Genomic DNA, 27,572 nt, shown 5'->3' with positions numbered 1-27,572 from the left:
ATGAATCTGCTGATAGATGCAAAATTAATCTGCACCAGCTTTAATAATCAAGTAATTTTAATGATTTTCAGAGATGTATTATATTTCGGGTTGTTATTCAGACCAGCAAAACAATTTAAATACAATTTGTTCTCAGCTATTTTTTAGATACTCTACACGCCAATCAATCAATTAGCCTGTAGCAATAATAAAAATAGCTAGTGACGGGTTGTAGGCGAATGATTTGTCCCTGAGGAAGCAGATGGAAAAATATGGGATGGGTTGAATGACAAGACTTGGAGACTTTATGAGATATTCGCCTTTGTCATCCTGTTCAGCTGCTTTAGAGTGGGCGGAGGAGGGGTTCGGTCCAGTCCAGTCCGTAGAGCTACATGTAGGCAGTTATTGGACAGTTTTTGGAAAGTTTGGATGTCTGAATGCACTCCTTCTGTCTTCCAGAAACTATGGAGCCTGATCACGATGTGCACATGGATATTTGCTGGCAGCGTCTGGAGGGCGACAACATGTGTGCAGAACCCCTCCAAGGGCGCAGGACGACATACACTGAGTGTTGCTGCCTGTACGGTATCGCCTGGAGTGGACAGTGTGCGTTCTGTCCCAGGAGAGACTCTGGTGAGGAGCAGAATGCGCATAAGACACGCTATGTTATAACACATCTCTGTTATTCATGCACACTATATAACCCCTCCCTGCGTGCTTTTGCATTCAGAGGACTATGCCATCATGTGCAACCTGCCTCGGAGAGGAGGGTCGGACAGCTTGCGTGAGCGGCCAGGATACGAGTATGGCCTTGAGGGACCGGAGGACACCGCAGAGCCTTTCGTTCCTCCGTACTGGGACAGTTATGGCAACCCTGCAGGACCCTATGACCTTCCTGAAAGTGTCCCTCTTTTCAATGACAACGACTACAGCGTCCCACAGCCACCTGTCCCTGTCCCACAACCACGGGAGCACCAGCCACGACCAGTAGATTCTTATGGAGGTGGGTATATGTCCTTCCTTACTCTCTAAAGCGTTTTATCTCCTACAGTATATGCTCATAGGACGACGCTGTCAAACATATGATTGATGCATTATAGCTAATTATAATCAGTGTAACACTTCCTAGCAAAAATGAAAAACAGCACGCACATCCAAAAACCCATGTCAGGTGGGTGCTGGACCAATGCAAGCAAAGCATGAAAACAAAAAGAAGGGGTCCGCAACACCATATGGCTCCAGTGCAAAAAATTTATTAAATAATCTCGAAACGTCATGGGTATTTAATACATTTTTTGCACTGGAGCCATATGGTGTTGCGGACCCCGTCTTTTTGTTTTCAGTGTAACAGTTCCTTCCTACCATCTTGAGACATATGATTTCTGATCTCCTTGTAGAATGTAATCAATAGAGGAACAAGGCTCTTGTTTGATGGTAACTGTGTTTTTTCATACATATTTCCAATCAGAGCGCTACCAGGGCTTTGAGGGTCTGCAGGCAGAGGAGTGTGGGGTCCTGAACGGATGCGAAAACGGGCGCTGCGTTCGCGTGCGAGAAGGCTACACCTGCGACTGCTTCGACGGTTACGAGCTGGACCTGGCCAAGATGGCCTGTATAGGTAGGCTCCATCCCCGAGAAAACATGTGATACCTTTGCCAGCAGACCACCCACATGCAGACTCTGTGTTCCAAGTCAAAATGTTCAGGGACTTCCTAGAATCAATAGAGAATCAATCACGTCATTTAATCCTGTTTCAAAATGTGGTGTTGAATCCTGAACTCAAACCGCAGTGAACTCTCCGTCCAGGTCCCAGCCCTCTGGAGCTAGGTCTCGGGTTAATTTCAGTGAGGTAACTCTTTATGCAATATATCATCATGCTCAAGGAGAAGCTTTGAATTTAACAACCTTGCATTAAGTTATGTTTTATGGGAAACTAATGAAAGCGGTGTACTCCTCAAAACCGCTGCGTGTTACCCTTTGGTCTGAAATTCCCCAGTCACTCTCTGCCAAGAGTAAGGAGGCCTTGAATCTTGGCCACTCAGTGTATTACATGAGATATTATATCTTTTAACTGTACTCTGTTTGTTTTGTAAGAAAGTGAGACTGTCTTGTTGTAATGAAACCCCGTGTTTACAATATCCTGTCTGCACACAAGCTTATCAGCTCCAAGGCCAGCCATTTTCCCAAGGAAAGCGATTGAATTCCGACGTTATGGAAACATGTGCGAGCTTCGCAACTCATGCCATGCCTCCTTTTCTAAATATCACCACCAGCATTTCCCCAGCAGATCATGACATAAACAGAAGAAGGGTCATTTGAGATTGACTGCTATGAAATGACAATCAGACCTCCCGTACCGAGAAAGGGAAAGAAAAATCTCTTGAAGGCCAAAATGAAACGTAATCCAGCGCATTGTTAATTTTAACATCATTCTGAACCATTCAGTGCTCAAGATCACGGGGAAGTGAAGTTCAGACCTTATCCAGCTGACACGCAACATGACGGCATGTTTGATTAAGGATATACAAGATGAGATATTATGCACCATTGACAACTTTGTACCCTCAAAGCTGAACGTTGTGGAACTAATTAAAGCAGCTTTGTTTATTGCTCGCAAGTGTGTATTAAATATTTAACAATCTCATGTCAAGGTCCATTTAGTAGCTGTTCTGAGGCTTTTGATCAAATCACATGAGCTACATTGCCACAGTGAGTTTGCCCAGATGCCATGAAATTACATTACATTTTCATTATTGATTAATCTACCGTTTCCTGGATTAATTGTTTGCTCAAATCAAACATCTTGCTCTGACCAAAAAAACATCCAAAATCCTTAAATATTATATTTATAACAACGTAAGACAAAGGCAAGCAGAAATGTTTTCATTGAAATCCACAGAAAAATAAATGACTTGGACTTTTCTTCAACTTTCAAAGTATTTTTCCACAGTTTCAACCTCCATCTGCTAATGAAGCCCATGGGATATGATAGAAAGCCCCAGAACAGCGACTAAATGAGGCTTGAGGCAGTTTCGCAAACTACTGTTTCTAAGGTCAAGAAGAAATCTTTTTAAACTGGAGTAAAATGCACTTCACAGTACTGAAGGAAGAAAAAGAGGGGGTGGAGGGTGAATGTGATATCATTTGTACGAAACCTCTAACACCCATAAGGCCACTCAGAAGCAGATATGAAGCAGGCAGCTGTTCCAGCTGTGAAATCTCCCCGGTGTCTGACTCCTCATGTCTCCTTTTCCTTCTCCAGACATAAACGAGTGTGAGGACATCAGTGACAAGGTGCCCTTGTGCCAGAACGGGCAGTGCACCAACACAGAGGGATCCTACAAGTGCACCTGTTTGCCGGGCTTCGTGGCCTCGGCCCAACCACACAAATGCATCCCAACAATCCCGGCATCTGGGCTGAGAGAGAGGGAGACAGGAAACTGAGAAAGTGACTGTTGGAGCGCCGGCTCCTCCTGCTCCCTCAAAGATCACCTTACACACCCCCTCTGCCCTCGTCCCCAAGGGCCTGGCACTAAACCTCCAACCGTAACGCTGAAACGTCCAAACTCATTTCCCTACATACAAATAACACACACACATACACACACACAGCACACAACACACCCATATCCCCCTCATACATGTTCAAGAGGACCAGGAATACAGTGCAGTGAATGTATTACATGGGAATTAGTATTCACCAGATATCCATTTGCCTTAAAGGGATTTTGTGGACTGATTTTTTTATTCAGTAACCCCAGGCAATTTGATATACATATATTTCCGCATTATTTTCTCTGTCACTTCTTTCTTTTTTCTTTTTGCTGTGTTATTTATTTCATCTACATGACTGGCCTCTGCAAATTAAGAAAGCAACCCATTTCAGAGGGCATGCTTGGTTCCTCTTTTTTTATCTGTCTCATTAATTGATTCAGAGACAGCGTGAGGAGATAATAATTGTCTTTTGTAAAAGGAAGGAGCGCCTTAAGAAGTCAGCCATTCATAAAAACAGTTTGTCCAGAACTGCCAAACTTCTTACCAATATTGTCACACTCAGTCATTGTAATTAGTTTTGGCCTTGGACTAAATGGACGCCAAGGTTGACAAATGGCACAAATTCGAAGAACTTTTCCCACAGCTGCCTTCCTGTACGTCAAGATTTACACCACAAGCTGAGGCTGAAGAATCTCTGGACCAAGAAACTGAAAAGTCAGCGCAGCCAAACTTTCGCATTAAAAGCTTCAGCCTTTTATGTGGACAAGGAAAGACTGTAGATGTATATGATGGTGGTCTATGTAATGTTTTGAAAAAAAAAAATAGGTGTAACCTGCCTTTCTCTGTTTGACACCATTACCACAATCCTAATACAATACAATACCACAAAGTAGGAAAATATGGACATAATTGCTGATCCAGATTTTTATTTTTTAACAGTATTAACGTGCACCATGACTTATCACACTTATCTGACATTGTAACAAGGTACGTTGGTTGAAATTATCCACATATGTCACTGCTTCAACTGTAAGATCGGATTTTATGCTCCATTGTCACACAGGCAAAATTATTTCTCATTAACTGCAAATGCAATTGGATCCCACACCTTACATCAGACCATTCCCATCTGTGCATATCTGACTGCATGTAAAGACAAAGGCTTCGTTGGAGAGGTTTGGTTTATTTTGTACAGATCTAGTACTATGTATTATTTTTGTTACATATTCTCTTAATGCATTATAGCACAACCAATATTTTTGTTTGACGTAAAGCATAAAGTGTAAGAAAAATCTGGCATTATAGCTTTGTAGATTTATACATGTCTGTAAAAATGTTTTTTAAAGCATAACTTTTTATGTATGAGGAGAGTGGCTGACACTGTACCAGAGGAACTGTGTGTGTATACCCTGCCCTGTGGAGCAGACAATGAAATATATTTTTTGGAAGTGGCAGCACTGTTCTAATCACAGACATTTTGTCTCTTCAAGTTCATTAGAAAGACAATGCTTTTGAAATGCAAGCACCAGCTTATGTGCGTCACAACTTTATGGCTAAATATTAGTAATTGTGAACATTATTTCTTTTAGTTTCTGCTGGGTCCTTTTGTCATGAATGTATCATAGACAGTATCAGCCTCCTCATTTGGTTTCTGAATCCCCTTTCAACTCGATTTATTTTTGTTTTTTTTAATATATATATTCAGGTTTAAGAACATTTTGGCATTATTTGTTTAAAGGACTGAAGTTCTCTCAAGAAAGATCAGCAGCAACATAAAACTTTGATTCTAACTTTGGAGGATAACCTATGCCCTTAACCTGCATTCATAATCTACAAACCTACAGTTGTACAGATGCTTCCACTTGATTTCCACTGTATTTTACTGTGCTGTTCAAATCATCGCCTGAACCGGACCAGAAGACTAACATGTAGGACACAATTGGAATATTTAAAGCCTTTCAAAACCACAAAATAACTTGAGATAAATGTCTTGTTGTAAATCTGTGGTCATTGGAAATATCATGCTCATTCATTTTGTTTACCTCTTGACTGTAATCACTATCAGTCATCAAAATAAAAACATAAAAATATCTGTCTCTTTAATGGTTTACTTTGAAAAATGGCACATTCACATAGTCGTTTGTTCATATAAGAAAATTGTTATCTGTCTGTAGTAGATATGACTTCTACAGATTATTAAGACATCAGCAATGTAGTTGCAGAGCAGTGTGGTGCAGTTGTGGTTATGTTGGTGAATACCAGTACTATTTAAGTATTACACTTTTGATTGATTGATGATAGACAGTAGATAGATGATAGGCTACACAGACTTTTTGGTAGGTGACAAAGCAATATCCCATGTAAGATCCTAGTTTGTCTATTTGTTTTCATAGTAAAATCTTAATCTCCAAACCACTGAAAAATAAATGTAGAGTTTCACTGTATTTATATGTTCCTCTGAGATGTAGTTATGCAGGGGCATTAAGTAGTAGAGAATGGAAATATCTATATAAAAAAAAAAATACTTAAGCAAATGTGTGCAACTGGTGTGTGAACTGCAGACTTTATATATACATTATGTCCTCTGAAATATAAATAATTGAGACCAGGGACCAGAACTATCCGTTGTATTAACAGAATCTCACATTTCACACAAAAGAATACAGTAAAAATAAATACATAAATGTACTAAACTAATTTATTATCCCACATCTCCCTCTCGTGGCCAAATTGAGTTACGCATCCACAATCTCTGCTTTATCAACTGCGATTCCACAACCATTCCCGATTGGCTAACTGGGAACGAAGGAGCTGTTCCAAGTGGATTCTGGGAAATTGTGTTCACCTTGACACACTGTGCTCCCATAAATAATACAGTGGAATACACTTCCCAGAATCCTCCTCGCTGGTCGCGTTCTACGTGTGGTGGCTCCATGGCTACAACCTCTCATGCTATGGTTTTGCTGCTAATGTAAATCTTTCAATAACAAAACTATATTAGCCGATAGAGAAACGCCGGCACTTTGCTACGTGAACCGGACATTTGGTGGATTATGTGGATATAAAAACGAAGCTAGGATAAGTATGTTATCGATGAAAATGTCTCGATAGCCTGGCGATATTGCAACTAATATTATGTCTGATAATTTGTTGAATGGGAAAGGTGTCAGCTAACGTCTCATACTGACAGCTGTTACCTGGTCATACATATTATTAATATCTTGGCTCAATGTAGTCATATGTCCCTGAGAGCACCTCTCATACAGACACTGATTAGTTATTAGTATATGATTTGGTACAAGTGCCAAATATTGGACCTCGCCTGGTGTGGAAGGGGGTTTGGTCATCTTATTCCAGGTTTTATTTCCTCATGGCAAAAGACGAATGCAGCACACAGAGGAACAAACATGGAGACACTTCAGCTCTACGAAACAGGAAAGCCCTCTCCTCAGAGAAGACCCTCCAGAGCACATGCACTCCTGTGTCAAAGGACAAAGACTGTCAAACCGCTGGACTCAAGCCAGGAGATGACACCCAGCCCTCAAATGGGACATCTGCTCAGTTTCCAACAACAGGGGGTTTCAGTAAGGAGTCTTCAGGCAACCTGCTGCTGCTGATGTTGGTGGTGGGGCTGTCTCTCTCCACCCGACTCCACAAGATAACAGAGCCCCCTCATGTGTGGTGAGTGAGGGTCCCCTCTAAATATACAGTATGCACATGGTTTTTAGCATCTTATGTGCTGTTTGTTCATGAGAGTGACCTGTTTTTTGTGTGTTTCAGTTGGGATGAGACGCACTTTGGAAAGATGGGGAGCTACTACATCAACAGGACCTTCTTTTTTGACGTCCATCCTCCTCTTGGAAAAGTGAGATGGCAAATTGCCCTTTGCATGCATGATGGGAAATCTCTCAGTTGTTATTTTTAACCTGTGTTCCTCTGTCTTAGATGTTGATAGGTCTCGCTGGTTACATGACCGGCTATGATGGCACCTTTCCTTTCCTAAAGCCAGGAGATAAATATGAACACCATAACTACTGGGGGATGAGAGGGGTATGGCACCTTATCTTGTCTCAGTTTTTAAAAAATACATCATATATTATATTTGCTGATGTGTCTGTCTCGCCCCTTTGATCTGCAGTTCTGTGCTGTATTGGGCTCCTTCCTCCCGGTCTTTGCCTACCTCACAGTGCTGGAGTTGTCCCGGTCTCCCACGGCTGCTCTCATCACTGCCACTCTGCTCATATTTGGTGAGTAATAGTCTAATTGTTTAAAAAGGGTGCACAACTCAAGAACATGTTGAAGTTGCAATACACTGGCTGCTGTACCTTCTAATTTTCTTGTTTTTGCTTCTGAAAATATGAAAGGAGCAGCATGAAGCTCTGAATGAAAACCACTGGAGCAGAGAAATTTCATGATTATTTATTTACATTTTATTTTCTGTATATTTGGTTATTTGACAGACACCGGCTGTATCACCATCTCCCAGTACATCCTATTAGACCCCATACTCATGTTCTTCATCATGGCGGCAGTGCTTAGCATGGTGAAGTTCAATCAACAGAGGTACAGGTAGGTGGAATTTGTAAACTTTATTTTGTAAAATTTAAAATTTCACATCATTGTTATGACAATATAGTAAAACAATTTAATGTCTAAAGCACTACCTGTGTCTTCTCTTAAGAACAGATCTTTTCGTTAATAGGTGTAACTTAAGCATAATAAGCAGCGTAAACATTTCTCCTGTCTTATGAAGATTTTAAATACACATGATCGTTCCCTGCTGACTTTTGCTTTCAGGCCTTTTAGTGCCTCCTGGTGGCTGTGGCTGGTACTGACTGGTGTAAGCCTCGCTGGGGCTTTGGGGGTGAAGTTTGTTGGTCTGTTCGTCATCCTCCTGGTCGGACTGAACACAGTGTGCGACCTTTGGAGACTTCTGGGAGACCTCAGCCTAACACTGGTGAACAACAGCACATTTTTAGAGAGTGTTTTTGAGTATCGTGTGACAACGTGGTCGCTCTTTTTTTATGACTTTTTTTATTCTCTGGCCTCAGGTGGACATCGCAAAGCACTTCCTGGCTCGGGTTGCCGGGCTCATCCTCCTTCCACTCTTCCTCTATGTTACAATATTTGCCATCCACTTTGTTGTGCTGAACAAAAGGTGCGTGCGATTCCCGCTCAGCTCACAGAACACCATCATTGCTCAGGTCATCATGATTGCTCTCTCTCTCTTTCACCAGTGGCCCGGGAGATGGCTTCTTCAGTTCTGCCTTTCAGTCCCGTCTAATCGGGAACAATCTTCATAATGCATCCATGCCTGAGTGTGAGTCCCAAACACATGCGTGAATAAAACCACATGGTGCTGCAGCTGTGTTTACTAAAACACTAATAAGAAGATGTGAGGAGGTCAAAAAGAAATGTAGGCATTCCTTTAGTATTGATGACAGCCAGATGGGATGGAGCGTTGGCTTCATTAAGTTACATAGCAGGGTTTTACTATTGAGGCTTACTGTTTTGTTTTATGCTCAATTCTATTATAGCCTGGTGTCACTGTTTATGATGTTCAAAAAGAGATTTTCCTTTGAATGCATTGTGTTTTATTGATGTGGTCCCCTTGATACCTTGTTGTTCTCATGATGTAGATCTGGCATATGGCTCCACCATTACTGTGAAAAATCTCCGCATCGCTGGAGGCTATTTGCACTCTCATTGGCACTTATACCCAGAGGGAGTGGGAGCACGGCAGCAGCAGGTCAGGCTACAGGTTCAACTAACACATCCACAAGAATATTTATTTATGCATACCCCTCTGATGGTTTTATTTATTCTAAATAAACTCTTTTTTTATTTCTTTATTTTATTTGCTTTTTTCTCTCAGGTGACTGCCTATCTCCACAAGGACTACAACAACTTGTGGCTCGTTCAACGACAGAATGATAATGAGAGTAAGCAGAGGTTGATTTATTGTTTAGAGAAACCAGTAACGTTCGTTGAAGTCATGAGGAAGTAATGTGATAGCATTTTATTGTAATTATCTGTTGTTTATCCTAATTAAGCACAATCTGGTTCCCCTGAACTGGTTCGTCATGGTGACATCATTCGGTTGGAGCACAAGGAGTACGTATAACCAATGAAATGTATTACTAAATGTGAGCTCATTTAAATGATAACATCTACTTTTCTTTCTTAATCTCCATCTGTGTTTTTTTTAATGATTTTTTTTTCTTTTTTGGGCGTCTTTCAGAACAACACGCAACCTTCACAGTCACCTCCATGAGGCCCCAATGACCAGGAAACACTTCCAGGTTACAGGTTATGGCATTGTGAGTATAGCCCTCCGCATCTTTAGCAGCAGCCACATCATGTGTCCTGAGCTCACAGCTTTGGTCTCTTCATAGAACGGCACAGGAGACGCAAATGACCTGTGGCAGGTGGAGGTGTGTGGAGGTCAGAAGGGTGACCTGGTGAAGGTGCTCCGCAGCAAAGTCCGCTTTCTTCACCGAGCTACTGGATGTGTGCTTTACTCCTCCGGCAAGACTCTACCAAAGTGGTAAAACTAATCTTCTCTGCTGTGACTCAACCTCTTCTTCTATTCAAGATTCTTTGTTTGCACGGGAGTCTACTGTAACTTTTTCCTTTTAGGGGCTGGGAGCAGGTGGAGGTGACCTGTAGTCCCTACCTGAAGGAAACTCCAAGCTCTCAGTGGAACATCGAAGATCATATCAACCCCAAATGTACAATACACTCATTGCTTATATGTTCATACATACAGTATTTGTGGATATGTCTCAATATCAAACACCTGCCAACATTTTAACTTTTCATTCTGAATGTTTTCACAGTGCCCAACATTAGTCTGTCGGTGCTGAAGCCCCATTTTCTGGAGATCTTACTGGAGTCCCACATTGTTATGATCAGAGTAAGAAACATTAAGAAAACCTATCTGTGCTTAAAGAACATATTTTATCAGAAACAGTTTTTGGATATCAAATAAATATTTCTTTTCAGGGTAACAGTGGCTTGAAACCCAAAGACAATGAGATGAACTCAAAACCATGGCACTGGCCCATCAACTACCAGGTGCACTGAATGATTTATAGTGAAAAAAATTCAAAATTAAATGCACGTCTGCAGTTTTTTAACCGCAAATCTTCTTGGTTTATTTCTGTGAAGGGACTGAGGTTCTCAGGAGTGAATGAGACAGAGTATCGTGTTTACCTGTTGGGGAACCCTGTAAGTCAAATCTTGTTTTCCTGTTAATTCTCTTGTCTGGCCACTAGTGCACATTAAAACCACCATGACTGAATACGCTTTTCTTTTCAGGTGATCTGGTGGATGAACCTGGTCAGTTTGGGATTGTATCTGGTCATGGTAGCAGTGGCCTCTGTAGCCCTGCAAAGAGGTTTCTCATTGAGCCAAAAAAGAAAAGGTATAAATGTTTATATTTGCTCAGATATTTCATGATTGCAATGGTAAAAAAAAGATGATTGAAACACACAGTAATGTTCTCTACGCCACTCTGTGTTTCAGAGCAGTCCCATGTGCTCACGAGAGGAGGAGGACTGCTTCTCCTCGGTTGGCTGCTCCATTATGCACCTTTCTATACCATGGGTCGTGTTCTCTACTATCACCACTACTTCCCTGCTATGCTCTTCAGCAGCATGCTCACAGGTATTATCAGGAGGTAGAGCAGGTAGTTCACTAACCGGAAGGTTGGTGGTTCATTTCCCAGCTTGTGTCCTTGGGCAAGACACAGAACCCACACTTGCCCCTGATGTAGTATGCATTGTGAATGATTATACTTCAAAAGTGCTGCAGCCATGTGTGTAAAGCGCTTTGAGTGGTCCTAGACACTAGAAAAGCACTATACTGTAAAAGTGCAAGTCCATTTGCCGTTTACCATATCATCATCTCCTTCAGCCATCATGAATAAATCTCCATGAATCTGTTTAGAAAAGAAAAGGTCTGTTCTTTTAACTCCATCAGTTTCCTCCTCTCTCATTGGTGCATTGCTAACTGCTAATGGTTAACCTTAATTGCACAGGTTTTCCTAAATGTAAAGATGCATAGACCAAAAACATGAACACTCATAGTCCACATTCAAAATTTGAGGCTTTGAAAACCACTGATATAGAGACATCACTCGTGGTGTTCTTTACCCATGAAAGCATTGTGTTTCTTTCTCACAGGAATCACACTAGACATCCTCTTAAAAAGTGCTGACTTGCTGCTCCGCCCACCTTATTCTGATTGGCTGCAGCGAGCCGGGCAGATGGTCTTCTTGTTTACTATTCTCTACAGGTGAGCTGACCAGTCGAGTCATTACAAAGAAGGAAAATATTTATTGTAGTTCATTTTTAGTCTGTCATAAAAGGTTTATTATCACTGTGTAATGTCTGTTGCACTTAATGATGTTTGAAGTGATTACACCATTGTTTTAAAAGCCATTTTCCAAAAATAAGTCGGAAAACAAAACAAATTGGAGCTCTCTGTGTCCCTCAACTATGTTTATGTTGAGCGGAAGAGAAACTCTGTGGTATTAAAGTAGTTGACATTTTAGGAAATGCATATATTCATGTTGAACTAATTTGGCTTGACTTTTGTGACTCTTTCTAATCTTTGATTCTCTCTCTGTTAGTTTTTACCTGTTCCATCCACTCTCCTACGGCATGACGGGTCCTCTGGCGCACGAGCTGGGCAGCGCCATGGCCGGCCTGAAGTGGATGGAGTCCTGGGAGTTCTAATCAACCGTGCATGAAGATGGCACTAATGATAAGATTTAAAGCAACTGCTCGGCGTATGAGGGACTTTAATGAATCATGTCTCACACAGTCTTGTGGTTTTTAAGGTACTTACTGTACACACTAACTATCCAAGTATTCATGATTCTTTTCTACATTTCCAAGTATTGTAGTGTAAAGAAACATTGACAAGATAGACTTGAATCTGACAATATGAAAGCCAGAGTTTTGTGTAGTATTTGAGAATAAAGACTCAGACACATAACCATCACCAAGCTGCCTTTACTCACAGCACATCTTCTATCCTGAACTTAGACTGTACTGTATGTGTCACAATAATAAGCTAAAGTGCCTGGAACTAGAGACAGAAACCCAGAAATGTTTAAATGCTGCATCTCCCATACTCATCAGTTTGTTAAATAATAATAGGATGATGGAGATATACTTTCTTCTGTCTGCTGTCGTCTTGGTCCTAGTCTCCAATATTTTTATATTTTATTAAGCCAATAGTGCTGTCAAGTACTGGCGTCCGTTTTGACTGTTTTGACTCTGTAAGACTGCTACTGACTCTCAGTGTTGTGTACATTTCAGTGTGATCAATAAACTACGGTATTCTTGTAATCTGTTTTTACTTATGCTTATGGTAAAAGTGCTACACCCAGGTTTTACTTGTCTCACCAATATCCGCCACTTAACATCCATTCTGAATTAATAATTGACCTGGATTAGAGGTACGTGTGTGAGTGTAAGCAAGTCTATAGAGTCATCAAGGGAGCAACCTCTTAATAACAGATTATTGAAAACTCACACATTCAACACAACCTGCCATCATAGGTTATGTTCACTTTTGTCCATTTGCATGCTACAACCAGATAACTTCATATAAAGATGCATGTTACTCCAGCTACCAGGCAACAGCCAAGCAGCCGGTGCATACTAAAGCATTCCCCTGAACTGCAATTTAAGATTAAAACTGTCATTCTGTACACTTGCTTTTACTTGTTTTCTATTGACGTATTTATTTATTTTTGGATTATCTCATATAGAACCAGGGGAGCTGCACCGGGATTAAAAATTTCTGTACAAACAGGACAAAATATAAAAAATACTACAAGATACTCTACAAAATTTAAACAAACAGAAATTTGCTAATATACAGTAGGTTATATAATTTTTAGTATATAAAAATTATAATCAAACTATGTTAAAATTCTACACCTGTAAACATCTTGCATGGCACCATGCTAAAACCCCAAAAGATACTGAAAACCACAGAAATAATAAAGACCAACTCAGACTCTGCTTTATGTTTGGCAATATTGATAAAAATGTATGCCATTGAACAGATTCCATGAACTTTTAAGGAGGCAGTGGCTGCTTCATATTGAATATGCTCTTTTCTCTAAAACTATCATGAATAGTAGAAGAAGAAAAAAAAGAATATAATTTGAAAGAAAAAAACAACAACCCAGATGTTGATGTTTTTGTGTCTTACAAGGGAAGTTGTGCTGTTGCGGGGCCCAGGTATAAAACTATTTTTAAATTTCTAGTCCCTCACCTCCTTGATGTTCACAATAACCTCCTGGGCCGCCTGGTGGCGCATCTGAGAAGTACACCCACACCACACACGTCAACTCCCAGTGCGGCGGCTCTGATTGGCTCTCGACGGTCACGTGTTTATTCTGAAGATGGCGTCTCCAAATGGAGGTAAATTCTAATTCCTTACCCTGCTATGCCGTGTATAAATCGTAAATTTGACGTTATTAAGCTCGCTAAACCGTAGCCGACTCCTTCACCGTGTTACACAAACACGCAGAGACGACAAAACACACATGTTAGCGCTGTGTTTGTACTGTTTAAGGATGTTTTTTGTCTTCCGTTGGCTAAAGGGAAGCACAGCGGACTCAGAGAGCCTGAACCTAATGTACAGCTTAACCCAAAACACAGTCTGCTGCTGCACTACACCCAGGCTAAACCCTCACACCATCACAGTGTTTTTGTTTCACAACGTCTGGACTATTTATGGATGTTACACTCGGTTGTGTTTCGGTTCATCTTGTTTCACCTCCAGCACGACGTTATCAATGCAGGTTGTTTACTCGTGTTGCATTCACAGGCAAACAGTTGTGTAGTGTACTGTAACGTTACACATTCAATGCCCCCCTTTGTAGACACACAGTACAGTGAAATACAAAACAATACATGTGTTGTGCTATAAAAAGTCCTTATCTATTTTATCTTCCCTTATATGAGGTGGATCTAATTATCTGTTGCAGGGTTGTAACCAACTAATGGTCGTTATAAATTGACCTGCTTATTGTTTTTTCGATTAATCAATGAACCAACCAGCTCCACTTAATCACTTTAGTCCAAGGTGGAGGTTTCCTTTTTTTCTTTAATTGAAAATGATACTGATATGTTTAAATGATTATTAGCTAAAACTGCCTAGAAGTTAGAAACAGCTTTTAAAGTAAAGTAGTCCCATACAACACTACATTTAACTATGACCTCAATAAACAAATGATTTGATTTATTGATTTCTTGCATTGCCAGCAAAAACTGAACATTATGTTATTTGTGGTGCGGGGAATTATGGCAGCGACATTGTCTTGAGTTATAGATTTATCAGGTGTACAAAGTGGGAGATTTAGTGGTATATTAGCTTTGTGTTGAGAACTTGAGATAGGGGCTTTTGTGTTGTCTTGAGTTTGGAAATATTTCAATTTGAAATGTTCATGGCTTGGAGTTCATGGGAGAAAAGGTGCTTTATGGTATTTCTGTATGGTTCTAAGTAAACACTTTAATAATGAGCTTGAAAGCCTTGGTGCTTCCTCAAACCACCGCTAATGGCCCTCACAGTCTTCAGATCTATGTGAGATTTTAGAATAATGTGTTAAACAGTGTCCTCCACCATTATCATCAAAACACTAAATGAGAGATTATTTTAGTTCAGGGACTTGATTCTTGAAGACTGTTGGAGGCTCAAAGTGGAACAACACCTTGCTATGAGACTTGTTTTGCTTTTCCATTAATTGTTCACCCTATTTTAAATGTACAGTTTCTAAATTATTTTAACATCTACATTAACACGTAGGTTTATTTTTATTTTATTTTGGTTATTGATTATTAGGCTAATTATTTCAGCTACACATTTGCCATGATGAGTTTTCTATGTCTGTTTGTGTGCTACCTCATGACCAGTCGTGACCAACTGATCATTTTTATTGTCAGTTCATCTGTGAATATTTCCATTGTTTGTTTTTTCTATGGAATGCTTAAGAAATAGTAAAAGAGGAGAGATTAAGCCTCTTATTATTTCCTACAGTCCAAACTATTCTACTATTTTGTCTGACAAACTTAAATGATTTCCAATTGATTGTCTGCTGATCAAATAATCAGCTAATTGTTACAGCTCTATTAGATAACATAGCAATTAGAAGACATGTCAAAGTAAAATGTTCTGTGCTCTATCCTGTTGAAGTTCTGACATGAATTTTAGATTTGTTTTATTAGAAATAACATTTTCAACCCAAATTTTATCCAACTTTTGTTGTTTTTGCCAGAATTGCACACACAATTTCTGAATTCTCCATAGAAATGTTTAAAAATAAATGTTGTGTCTTGATAGGTGACGATTTTGAGTCTTCATTGCTGAGTTTTGAGAAGTTGGACAGAGCGTCACCAGACCTGTGGCCAGAACAGTGTAAGTTCACATTCTCCCTGCTCTTGTGTTATTACTCATTATGGAATCGTGTTTTATTTGATCTGAATCTTAATTATCCTGTAATCTCTCACACAGTGCCTGGAGTCGCAGAATTTGCTGCATCTTGTAAAAACGTGAGTTAGATTCACTGTGACTCACTTTGATTTACAAAGCAAATGATTAAATAGCTCTGACACACTAGAATATATTACCCTGCTGTGTAAATCTTTCCCGAGTTGCCTGCTGAGAGTTTTGTTGTCTTACATTACAGCCCATCACTAATTCACCCCCTAAGTGGATGGCCGAGCTAGAGACTGAGGACATTGAAATGTTGAAAGGTATGTACCTGACCTGTGTGAACCGTCTCAGTGTACCTGCAACATTTGGTGTTAGGATGATTGTAGCGAGTGTGGACAGAAACAGCATTAAATCATAATCCTGTCAAATGGGATAACATTAAAACTAGTTACATGTAGCTGAGAGCTTTCATAATGTGTCCTGTCATCTGTCTGTAGAGCTGGGCAGTCTGACCACAGCCAACCTGATGGAGAAGGTTAAAGGACTTCAGAACCTCGCTTACCAGCTGGGCTTAGAAGAGTGTGAGTACACACACACACACACACACACACGCACACACACACACACACACACACACACACACACACACACATGTGTACATCTAATATTTGTAAAAGGCTTTTTGGGTTTATACAACTTTCAGCTTTCTTGAATATAAAATATTAGTCACATGTGACCACTAGATGGTGCTCATAGCTTTTCTCTATCAAGCCTGTGGCTGTCACAGCATCCCAGACAGGTTGACTGCACACAGGCTTACAGGGTTTTTTTTCTCTCCACTGACAGAATAGATAATGTTTAAAACGTAACTTTGCAATGTAGAATGAGATCTCCATTCATATCAAACTGTATAAATAAGCCGACCTTGAGGTCTTACAAATAATGGATTTAGGTCAATCTTGTTAAATTGGAGAAGGTAAGAAACAAGGGCATGCTCACAAGAGCCCATACAACAAGTGCTCAAGCATTTGATGGATGCAAAATCTAGTTTTTAATCCATTCCCCACTACCTCCATTGTCATAATCCTTGTGGAGTGTGGATTAGAGAGATGAAGATAAGTGCTGATATTTTCCCTAAGAGAAAAATGGGTATTTATTTTTTCCCAGGGAAAAACACAAGCAAAGAAGAATTGTGGTATAGCTGCTCTCTTACTGGGGTCAGATATATAAATAAACACACATGGCAGTTAAATCGGTTAAATACAAACAACAAGTCTGTGCATCTGGGCAAAGTGATCTGATCTGAGCGGTCATACTGTGGCCTGCAGCCTTTTTTTGGCTTTTAGTGAACACTCACACTCTGGGAAACTACATGAAGACAGCTTGCACTTATCAATCAAATGAAGCCAAACAAAATGAATTAGGTCTTTGATGAGAGATGTGTAACCAAAAAGATCATCAGATGTATTTCAGGCGAGGGTTAGAGAGTTGATTCCAGATTGAGTGACATATTGAAGACTTCCAGCGGTGGTATGATGCACACTCCTGCAACAAACTATATGAGTTCTGAAATCCTAAAAGAGTGGATGCATATTATTGTGCTGTAGGAAGCATCTAATGATCATGTCGTATGCGTTGTGTTTGCAAAGACCACAAGTCACAGCTTAATTTTGTTTAAAAAGTCTCTAATCTCCCTGATTTCTAAACCCAGAGAGGCATGTAATCTGGCTGCTTTGAAGATGTTAGCTGTCATAGGTGCAGGGCCGCCGCGGCTTTGCAATCATGTCGTGTACCTCGGGATGACGGGACACAATGATGGTTATTATTGGTGTCGGAGCAGCCCTGTAATGGGCGCCTGTTTAATGCTCTCTGGTTTAATTTTCTCCTTTTCCTGGCTGTCAGGGGAGGGCCTTGTAAATCTCGGCTACTTTTTCATCATGTTTGTGCACTCTTCACCACCCATAAACGAGACACCGCAGAGTCACGGCACAGCGAGGAGGGCAGGGGACAGGATTTACTGCCCCTCCCCCGCCACCCATCCACCCACCCACCCAGCCCACTTCAACATGTGGGACCATTAAAAGAGGGAGCTGGTTAATGGGCAGAGCACAATCAAGCGGTGAAAACTCACCCGCTCGACTACAGAGAGAACGCAGGACCAGAACCAGACGTTACCATTCCTCCACAGCACAGTATTAGTGCTGGTTTCTGAATTTCTTTGCGGATTGTGCACTATTGCACACATCGCTGCATATTAATGTTTGTACATATATATTAAGATAGATTTGAAGGGCGGACCGACCCCCCTCCCTTCCACACCCAGAACCCCCCAATAATAGCTGTGTGACGCTGGCCCAGTCGAGTCCCACAGGGGTTTGACGCGTGCCTCTTTCTCAGGCCCCAGCTGTTACTCCACCCCGTGATGAATGCCTCTGTCGTGGGCTGCTGAGCGTGGGCATCAAGCCTCACGTCTCTGGGGAACGCCGAGGACTCTGATAAGTGCTGTTATTGGAGGTAATTGAAAGCTGAGTGTTCCTCTGGGATGCACTGGAGAGGCCTCGGCTACTGAGACGGCTGGTAACGCGTGCTGCTGGAGTCGGTGATGGTGCTCTATCACACCAGCGGGCTCAAGGCCTCCCGACAACCATTTAACACTTTTGTTGTTGAGATGTGCTGACAATAAGGAAGGGTTTTAATTAGCGACTCGTTGGCGCCCGTTAATTTAGGTTTTTCCTCAAGTTGCAGTGCCTGTACTGTCATCGTTATTGTCTCCCAAATCAGATAATTGCACAAATGTAGAATGAGTGCAAAAGTCTGTAGCTGTGGAAAATGGATTTAATTGAGATGTATAAGAGTTCAAGTGACCTGTGTCAGTCAGACTCAGAGTGGGAGTTGAAATGTTGTCAAATATCAAAAACATATTGACGTTTCTAACTCAGTGTTTTTCAACCTTGGGGTCGGGACCCCATGTGGGGTCGCCTGGAATTCAAATGGGGTCGCCTGAAATATCTAGTAATTGATAATAAAAATTACTGACAAAAATATTTTTTTGATTATTTAAAAAAAAATTATAATTAAAAACACCACACACAATAGAGATGCGCGGTTTGCGGGCACATCCGCAGAGTCCGCGGATAAACCACGGGTCGGGCGGATGACATGACGAAAAAATATATTTTAATTAGATTTGGGCGGGTGGCGGTTGAACCAATTAGGAAAAATATATACATAGTTAAATATTGTTACCCACATACGAAAAACGAGCAGCACTCTTTGAAACAGTCAAATTTTCATCAGGCACTTTGCCCACTGGTGTCTGTGCATGGCTGCAGATATAAATAAAGGTTCATCTTTGTCGCGAAATTGTTTCACTGTGCACCCCGGAACATTTTTTTTCCTAACGAAAATATAGGCCTAGTCTTTCTAAAACATTTTTTTTACTTCTTAAAAACATCGTTCTGCTTGCTGCAACTGCGCACACCAAGTGTGAGGAACGCACTCCTGATCTGAGGGCATTGGCAACAACAGTCAACACTTTCTTCATGGAAATGACAATAATTATCTATCTATCTATATTAATGCGTGGCACGCATTCATTTTTTGAATGTCTCTGCTGCATTGGATCAGTCTCCTTTCTTGAACAGGCAAAAGCTTTCTAACCTCGCTAACGCCTTGCATCGTCCATGTTAGATATACAACAACGGGTGGATGGCGGACGGGTGTGGTTTTGAAAAAACGTTGGTTCGGGTGGATGGCGGGTGGATGACGACTTTTGTGATGCGGTTGCGGATGAAATAATTGCCTATCCGTGTATCTCTAACACACAATCTTAAACGACTGTATTCTATACTTTCACTTTATCGAATATAAAGTGAAAAGTTCAAATAAAATGCAGTATATAAAATATCTGAGTTGGCTCATCTTGATTGACGGCCGCAGTCACATGATCGTGGGGTCACCCGAAATGTGTGATGTCAAAATGGGGTCACGAGCCAAAAAAGGTTCGGAACCACTGTTCTAACTCATGCCTAAAAGAGGACACATACCCGTATTAAAATTTCATTCCATTAGTGTGGTGTGCTGAAAACCTCATGAGCTCATGTGTAACTTTCAAAATCTAAATTTTGTCATCTCTAGTGGTGCCAAAATCATCTCTGCTCTTTTGACCCAAATATAAAATATCGAACACATGAGAGAAAACTTGTTTTTAAATTCAGGAAGAAGAGGCGATGTCACCATATTCTGATAAGAGAAACGCATGTATCTATATAAAAATAGCCTTTTAGTGTATTCTGGGAGCAGAGCCACCTGTTGTCACCTGTGTATCACCACAGAGCACCTCTCCTCCATTGTAATGCCACCTGGCGCAGACCCAGCCTGACCCCTGTTGCATCCTCCTGCGTGAAGGTGAGACTGAAGGTCGCCCTGCCCTGACAGCTCCTAATGGGCCCCGCATTCACCACCACCTCCTCCTCACCCTCAGGATCAATCTCGGGCCTATTAGAAGCACGCCGCTGCTGAATATGATTGCATTCACTGGGCCCCACTGGTGCTAATGTGCCTCCATCAATCCATCAGGACGGGCTGACCGCGGGGCGGGCGGTTATGAAGTGCCTGAGCTGACAGCCGCTGAATGAGGAACAGGGGATGCCTCCCCACCGCCGCTGTTACTGCCCTTCCTCCTCCTCCTCCTCCTCCTCCTCCTCCTCCTCCTCCTCCTCCTCACCTCCACTACTCCTCCGTGCTCGTCTTCTCACCTCTCCACTGTGTCTCTGTGGGCTCGTAGTTGCGATGAATGGCAGCGTTGTGTGTTTCCTTGAAAGTGGCACCTTTTGTCGTAAGGAAAGCGAAACAAAGTTCAGGGATGATTCAGCATAGAAGCTCAGTTTTTATCATGTAAATATCTAATAACCTTCAATTTTGTGGATTAGTTTAGTTAGATTGGCTGTTAAGACTTTTAATAAATGGGTGTGCAGTTTCATAATCGTGCATCTACCTATAGTTGAGCCCCACTGTTGAAGAATTTTTTGCCATTCCATGCACATTTTGCAGCGGGGTGACATGAAGTATCTCTTACCGTGGTGTAGCAGGTTGCAGCTGTATCTGATAGAGCCTGTCCATATCTTAAGCAGGATCAGTTTCAGAGCTGTGTGGAAAAAAAGAGGGAGGCAGAACTCAACACACACACATACATGCATACACACACATTCAAACAGCGTTCCTTAGTTCTGCCTGCCTGCTGCCTCCCTGAGCAGATCGGAAATGACACCTCATTTCCATAAAGGCATTAGGAATTCATTGGATTTTCTTTCCCAGCTAATCATAGTGCGGGTGTAAAACCTTTTAGGCTTTTTAATGAATGATTTTTGACTGATTGCCTATTAATAAGGACACCTCTTGAACAGGCATAGGCTGGGGCAGGGGTTGGGAGGTGCAGATGTGTTTGTTTTTGTGTGCGAGCGAGTGTGTGTGTGTCTCAACCAGGCGAAAATGCATTGGAGAGGGAGGAGGAGGAGGAGGAGGAGGAGGAGGAGGGGTGTGGGCCCTCTCGGTTGGGACATAAAGAGGAACCAGTGGCTCCCCTGGGAAATCACAGCTCGTGTCTGCATCTTAAATATCCCTGTGAAGTATCAATAAGTGGGTAATTGAATTTTGAACACAAACATGAGCGTCAGGTGTATGTGTTGCATGGCGGGGCTGTTTCGGGGTAGGAGGGGGGTGGGTGGGGGGCTGTGTCGGCTGAATATGTGCGCTTCCAAGTGTTTCTTTGCTTGTGTGTTTGTGTGTGTCATCTCCTCTGTGTCTCCCTTGTCCCCCGGGGGGAGCGGGTAGGGGGCGGTGTGCACGGTGAAAGTGGATGTTAAATCCATTAAATAAAGCTTACAGCCCGTAATAGCTGAGCAGCACTCGGAGATGGGCAGTGAGGGTCAGATAAGTCCTCTTAACTCTTAATGAAAGTGAATTGGGGCAGTCGCGGCTGGGGTCCAGGACTCCAGTTAACCCAGGTGGTCATCTGTCTTTGGAGCTAACAGGGGTCCAGCGCCTCACTGGGAGCGTGCCATCGAGAGAGGCGAGAGGAGGAGGGAGGGAGGGAGGGAGGGAGGGAGGGAGGGAGGCGGGTGGAGGGGGGCTTAGGGCAGAGTGATGATTACTCTCATTTTATACACAGGGGAGTTGTGGTGGGGGCTGGGAGTGGGCTGCGACAATGACACCCAGCTCACTCACCGTAAACGAGGGGAAAGTAAGATGTTACACCGTCGCGTTTCCCTATGCATTTACATTCAAGCCCCCAGGGATTTAACCAATGAAAATCATTTGCCATCGTGCAGCAGGAAAATTGCTGAAACATTCGGGCCATGCTGGAGAGTTTCAGTCAGATTTACTAATACTGTAAAATGCAAAAAAAACAATAAAATTTAAATAGCAGGGCATATTTTTCCTCAGAAACAGGTTAGTCTGCATCGTGGTTCTGTACCTTCGCAGCAGTAATCAGACACAAATGTACATCCAGAGGATTACTGGCCTGATGTGGGAGCCAGCAGGCTTTAGCAGCCTTCTCTGTTATCTGCTGCATGGTGTCCTCTCCTCTCCTCTCTCTGCCAACATGCCATAAAGCCTCAGTCTGATGATAACCTGCCTAAGCTGTTTTTGTTTATGTCTGTTTACGAGTGAAAACTGTCTAAAATAGTTGTGGATTGCGGCCGAGCCATATGGAAAATCAGAAGTAGGTAAATTTATCACATTCTGTACAATGCGACTGTTCACTAATTGTTGGACTGCGATTGGAAGCTCAGATCAGTCGGGGCTAAATGATAATTAGATCGCAACAAATCAACAGGGCAAGGAAATGGCCCCCAAAATCCATACGGTGTCATTTAGTATGGATGGCAGTCGTAACAAGATGCTGATTAACTTAGTGCAAAATTAGTAATTGACCTTTCTAATCAACTAAACAAATCTCTAAGTCCCCCTAATCAGTATTGATCTCTCCTGTAGTATGACAAAGCTTGAGTGTGTGAGTGTGAGTGTGCAAAATGTGTGGACATGTGCCTTTTCAGGCTGTCTAACCTTGTGTGTTCATGTACAAAATGAAGCACTTGTGAAAAAGATAAATTAATCAATTAAAGTGCAGCCAAGTTGAAATCAACTATTTATTGTTTCATTTTCTCCTCCTTGAGTCTTCAGTATTCAGTTTTAACACTTTTTACTTCCTGTTGGATAGGATTAGATTTGACCTTTCAGGTGTAAATTGAAAATGGCTAAATTCCAGTTTCAGGCATGCTGCTTGAGTGTTACACTGTTCATCCATCCATCCATCCATCCATCCATCCAAATTTAAAAAGAAAAAACCATCAGATCCTCAGTAAACAGCAGTGTGAATTATTGCACGTTTCCATCTACTACTCTTATGAAAAGTTTTGTGTTTAGAGATAAACAGTTGGTGCCAATAATTCTCAAGTCAGCTGCCAATAAATCCATGCAGAAGAAGCAGGCACAATCAGATAATGATGTCATTAAAACGCTGCCAGTCAAACCTCAAACAATTAAAAAAAAAAAATCTGCACTTTATATTACTGTGTATATACTGTGTATTCATTTGAGGACGGTTACAGTGTCCTCATCGCTCCACACAGAGCTGATGTTTCTCCATCTCGAGGATTAACTGGATGTTTAAGTGACAGGCTGTACATATGTGAGCATTTATCTGCTGAATATTTATATTTCCATTCCACTCTGTTGCCTTTTGCTTTTACTGATACCCCAACTTTCCACCACAGCCAAGTCTAAAAAGCATTTTGCCATTATTTTGACCCTTTATTTTTTTGTGCATTTCCACAGCAGTATTTTATGTGCAAATTGAAAATGATTAGGGTTGGCTTTTAGAACTGAGGTGTTGTTAATGTTGATAGTATAGAAGACCTTTCTCACAAGGACAAGTCCAAGTGTTTGTGACTCGGACTTCTGTAGCTCCCTCATCATCAGTGAACTGCCTTTCAATGCATCGTTTCTTATACTGTTATAATTTGCCGCCCTCATCCTGCCAATCACATCACTTTTCCTCTTTTTATGAAAATAGCCTTACATTATAAATGGAGCGCTGCTTTCCGTTCGATTGGGAATTTAATGCGATGATATCAATGCTGTGAGTTTCTATGTGAGTAGCACGAGGCTGAGCTGAGCCGTAATTAATAAGACGCTCGGTGGGGTGAGGGGTCTCGGGAGCAGTGGCTCAGCCATCCTTGATCTGTTTTACAGTTTTGGCTCATCAAGAGAAGGAGAAAAGGATAACGAGGTAGAGAGGAATGACACTTTTAAAAATCAAAAATATGAACCGCTATCCTATCCCTCCTAACCCGTTCCTGGAGTAACTGCTCCTAATAATAAAGTGGCGTCGGTGTACTTGCGGTTTTTAGGGTCATCTCAATGTAATTACTTTCTCTCACCTAATTCTGACGGCTCCATTTCAATCTCAAGTGCCTCATGCATGTCCAGGGGTCCCCTGATGACTTTGTTTAGCGTGATTTGAAGAGACAGCAAAGTGCAAAATGAATCCGTCCCATTCCAATTAGCATCATCTTTAATCTAATGACGGACACCTCAAGGTGACGTGGCCCCCACGCCCAGATGCACCATTATCATTCCACACTGTGCAACTCATCTAAATTACTAACCACCCCGGGTTTTTCATTAGCCGCTGTGGGCCGGGGAGGCGGGGGGCCCTTCACACCAGCGCACAGGCAGACAGCAGTTGAGATCCTGATCACATTCTTGGTACAGGCATTGTGAAGGTGGATGACTCTCTGCTTAATGCCTGTTTGCAATCAGTCCTCGCCCTCCTGCTCTGTACTCTTATATTTGTGTGATGTACAAGGTTTGTTAGAAGCCATATAAAGTCGCTGAGGTGATTCCAGCTTTGCAGCTTATAAAAAACTGCAGAGGAGCTGAGAGCCTGGTGCTCTTCTTATCTTTAACAAAGAGTAATTACTGTACCTGGATGCTGCCTCTCCAGAGTTTATGATGACGCTCTTGGAAAGTCCCCACAGTCTCCATGGTGACACAACAGTTTGTCTTTGAGAGAAAAGCCTCTGCGATGATTCCCTCCCTCAGTGAAGACCAGTTTCACAAAGGGCCTTCAGCAGGGACCGTTCACTTTCAGTCGTGTCTTTGGCACAGACCTAACACACTTACAGAAAACCTGCTTCATGTCTGGACTTGAAGCAGGTTGTCAGCACAGACTTCACACTACCAGTCAAAAGTTTGGACACAGCTTCTCATTCAATGGTTTTTCTTTATTTTTATTACTTTCTACATTGTGGATTCATACTTAAGATGTGAAAACTATGAAGGAACACATGTGGAATAATATAGTAAACAAAAAAGTGTTAATAAAAACAAAAGTGTTAACTGTCACCTGACCTAAACCCAATTGAGATGGTTTGGGATGAGTTGGACGGCAGAGTGAAGGCAAAACAGCCAATAAGTGCTCAGCACCTCTGGGAACTCCTGCAAGACTGTTGGAAAACCGTTGCATGTGACGACCTCATGAGGCTGATGACAGAATGTCAAGATTGTGCAAAGCTGCCATCAAAGCAAAAGGTGGCCACTTAGAATAAACTAAAATCTAAAACTCTGCTTTGTTTACACTTTTTTGTTTACTACATATTTACTTATCTGTTCCTACAGTAACTGGGAAAATGAGTAACATTGCGTCAACATTTGCAAAATCAAAATTACTCTTCACTCAATACAATAGAATTTGATTATGCAACAGTTTTTTAGGTGGAAGTGATTCATTCATCATTATTACATTTACAAAACATAGTTTGTATTTGTAGCATTTTATTGTAAAGCAAAAATATGCAACAGGATGTCTGATTTCATAAAGTGATGACATCATCTCCAACTGCAAAATCTTTTCTCTTTATTTGGTCATTACCAAAACCTGTAGATTGATGCCCTTTCAAAACAAAGCAGCAAATGGTTCTTTATATAATAAGAAAGTAGTATGTTTTTTCTTCTTAGTTTGTTTGATTTGAAGATATGTATTTTAATTCTGAGTTTAAACTTTGGGGAAATTTACAGTTATTCCAAAAATTGTTAATCCGGCTCACATTATTTATATGGCCATATTCCACATAGATATTAAGGTTAATAGAGACATACACACAGACACACACTTGAATACAATTCTGAGTGCTTGTGTCTCACCACATTGAGACGGCAATCACGCAAACCACAGGGCTCTTTGGTAGCTACGTCTCCATTTTATGTTGTTTTCCATGTCCTGAAAGAACAGATGTTTGTGTAAATTACCTCCCAGCTTGATACTGCAGATATTAAATACATGCTTTGCATAACTAAACAACAGTTCAGATGCAGTTGGAGCTGCAGGCAAATGTTGTGTAAGACTGACAGCTTTGTTCTGACTTTACCAACTCATGAAATCTTCTCGGGAAAAAACGTAAATCAGAGTCTTGTTCTCTTACAAACATAATGATTAAAGCTGATTTCTTAACCTGTGTGGTGGTTTAACTTAAAGATGTGATGTTGTGTCTTCTTGTTTTGCAGCGAGGGAAATGACCAGGGGGAAATTCCTGAACATCTTGGAGCGACCCAAGAAGTGACTTCTTTCCTTTTTAAATCTCAAGCACCGGGAGATTTGGTATTTCAAAAACTGAATCTGATAAATGCATTTAGCAATATACTCTGAATATGTTCAGACCTTCACAACAAAGTTGAAAGACTTTGCTTTCAAACCCACAGACTGGAGCAAATGCTCACTCACAGCCGAGGTCCTCTCTCCAAACTCCTCGGTGCACCTGTTGTTCCTCATAGACGCTTTTCCTTTAATGGAAACTTTAAATGATTTATTACTTCTCACAGAATTTCTCTGTAGCTTGTAGACCCGCCTTGCCTTGATTAAATGTTCTCTATTTATTCTGATTTCTATTTTAAACATGATTTACATTTTTTGCAATTTGTGAGGTTGTATAATAAAGTTTGAAAATGAAAAGATGATTCCCCTTTTCATTCATAAAGAGCCCTTGGAAGTGGTTCGAGTTTGCAGCCAAAGCAAGCTAACTTTGGTGATGCAACAGGTTTTCAGAGACTGTTCAACTTTTAATTAGGGCCATAACTTCATGCCTCTGCCATTCCACAAAGTGCAGCACCTCTCCGGCTGTGGACATGTAAGGAGCTCCGACGTGAGAGTGCTTTCCCGGCTACCGGGGCATGTTTTCCATTTAATGAGCATTGGAAGCAGGGTCCCCTACACAAAACATTGCGTAAAAATAATATTGCTCATTGTCATCGCCGTTAATGAGAGTTGACATAATTACTAGGACCATTTCTTTTCTAATTAGCACACTTCAGCGTTGTCGGAGCTAGCGGCTGGGCAAAAAGGGAATCAGACAGGCATGCCGAATGGGAAACAAAAAGAAGTCCATCCGCTATAATTAGGTAAGACAATGCCTCGGACTGTTCTCGGCTGGAGATGTCGCTGAGGCTCTGGTCGCTCACTCCCAACAAGTTAGACTTCTCCGCAGGCTGCTAATAAGCCCCTAAACGTATTTTCCGATTCACACGGACAGAGGCCGCCATTGCCCCGGTGGCTTCACCCCCTGCCTCTCACACCGACC

At 41.5% G+C, this 27,572-nt stretch overlaps 3 protein-coding genes across 3 annotated transcripts in view; all 3 read left to right on the top strand.

The window, feature by feature from the left end:
* The window catches only part of LOC311005822 (latent-transforming growth factor beta-binding protein 2-like), a gene marked incomplete at its 5' end in the record, with an annotated part of 80,904 nt that extends 76,910 nt beyond the window's left edge, over window positions 1–3,994 (top strand). The window contains 4 exons of the mRNA XM_083998413.1: window positions 439–612; window positions 710–982; window positions 1,448–1,597; window positions 3,242–3,994. Coding sequence (XP_083854539.1) covers window positions 439–612; window positions 710–982; window positions 1,448–1,597; window positions 3,242–3,423 — 779 coding nt within the window. The 3' untranslated portion in view covers window positions 3,424–3,994. The remainder of the gene's footprint in view (window positions 1–438; window positions 613–709; window positions 983–1,447; window positions 1,598–3,241) is intronic.
* Window positions 3,995–6,405: 2,411 nt separating this feature from the next.
* pomt2 (protein-O-mannosyltransferase 2) lies at window positions 6,406–12,744 on the top strand. Its single transcript, XM_083998041.1, has 21 exons — window positions 6,406–7,155; window positions 7,255–7,339; window positions 7,420–7,524; window positions 7,613–7,721; window positions 7,935–8,043; window positions 8,272–8,431; window positions 8,526–8,632; window positions 8,712–8,794; window positions 9,114–9,223; window positions 9,350–9,416; window positions 9,528–9,588; window positions 9,716–9,794; window positions 9,870–10,021; window positions 10,114–10,205; window positions 10,314–10,390; window positions 10,480–10,551; window positions 10,645–10,704; window positions 10,795–10,900; window positions 11,002–11,142; window positions 11,661–11,772; window positions 12,110–12,744. Exons 1-21 carry the CDS (start codon window positions 6,845–6,847, stop codon window positions 12,213–12,215), a joined length of 2,304 nt encoding a protein of 767 aa, XP_083854167.1. The 5' UTR covers window positions 6,406–6,844; the 3' UTR covers window positions 12,216–12,744.
* Window positions 12,745–13,868: 1,124 nt separating this feature from the next.
* On the top strand, window positions 13,869–26,936 carry lin52 (lin-52 DREAM MuvB core complex component). Its single transcript, XM_083997852.1, has 6 exons — window positions 13,869–13,919; window positions 15,841–15,915; window positions 16,012–16,049; window positions 16,187–16,253; window positions 16,431–16,514; window positions 26,503–26,936. The coding sequence occupies exons 1-6, from the start codon at window positions 13,901–13,903 to the stop codon at window positions 26,556–26,558; spliced, it is 339 nt and encodes a 112-aa protein (XP_083853978.1). The 5' UTR covers window positions 13,869–13,900; the 3' UTR covers window positions 26,559–26,936.
* The last annotated feature ends 636 nt before the right edge of the window (window positions 26,937–27,572 follow it).

The sequence above is a fragment of the Trachurus trachurus genome, assembly GCF_905171665.1.
Source record: "Trachurus trachurus genome assembly, chromosome: 22".
Classification (NCBI taxonomy): domain Eukaryota; kingdom Metazoa; phylum Chordata; class Actinopteri; order Carangiformes; family Carangidae; genus Trachurus; species Trachurus trachurus.
Note: the sequence above shows the minus strand (reverse complement) of the source record. Positions and strands in the feature narration are given on the sequence as shown.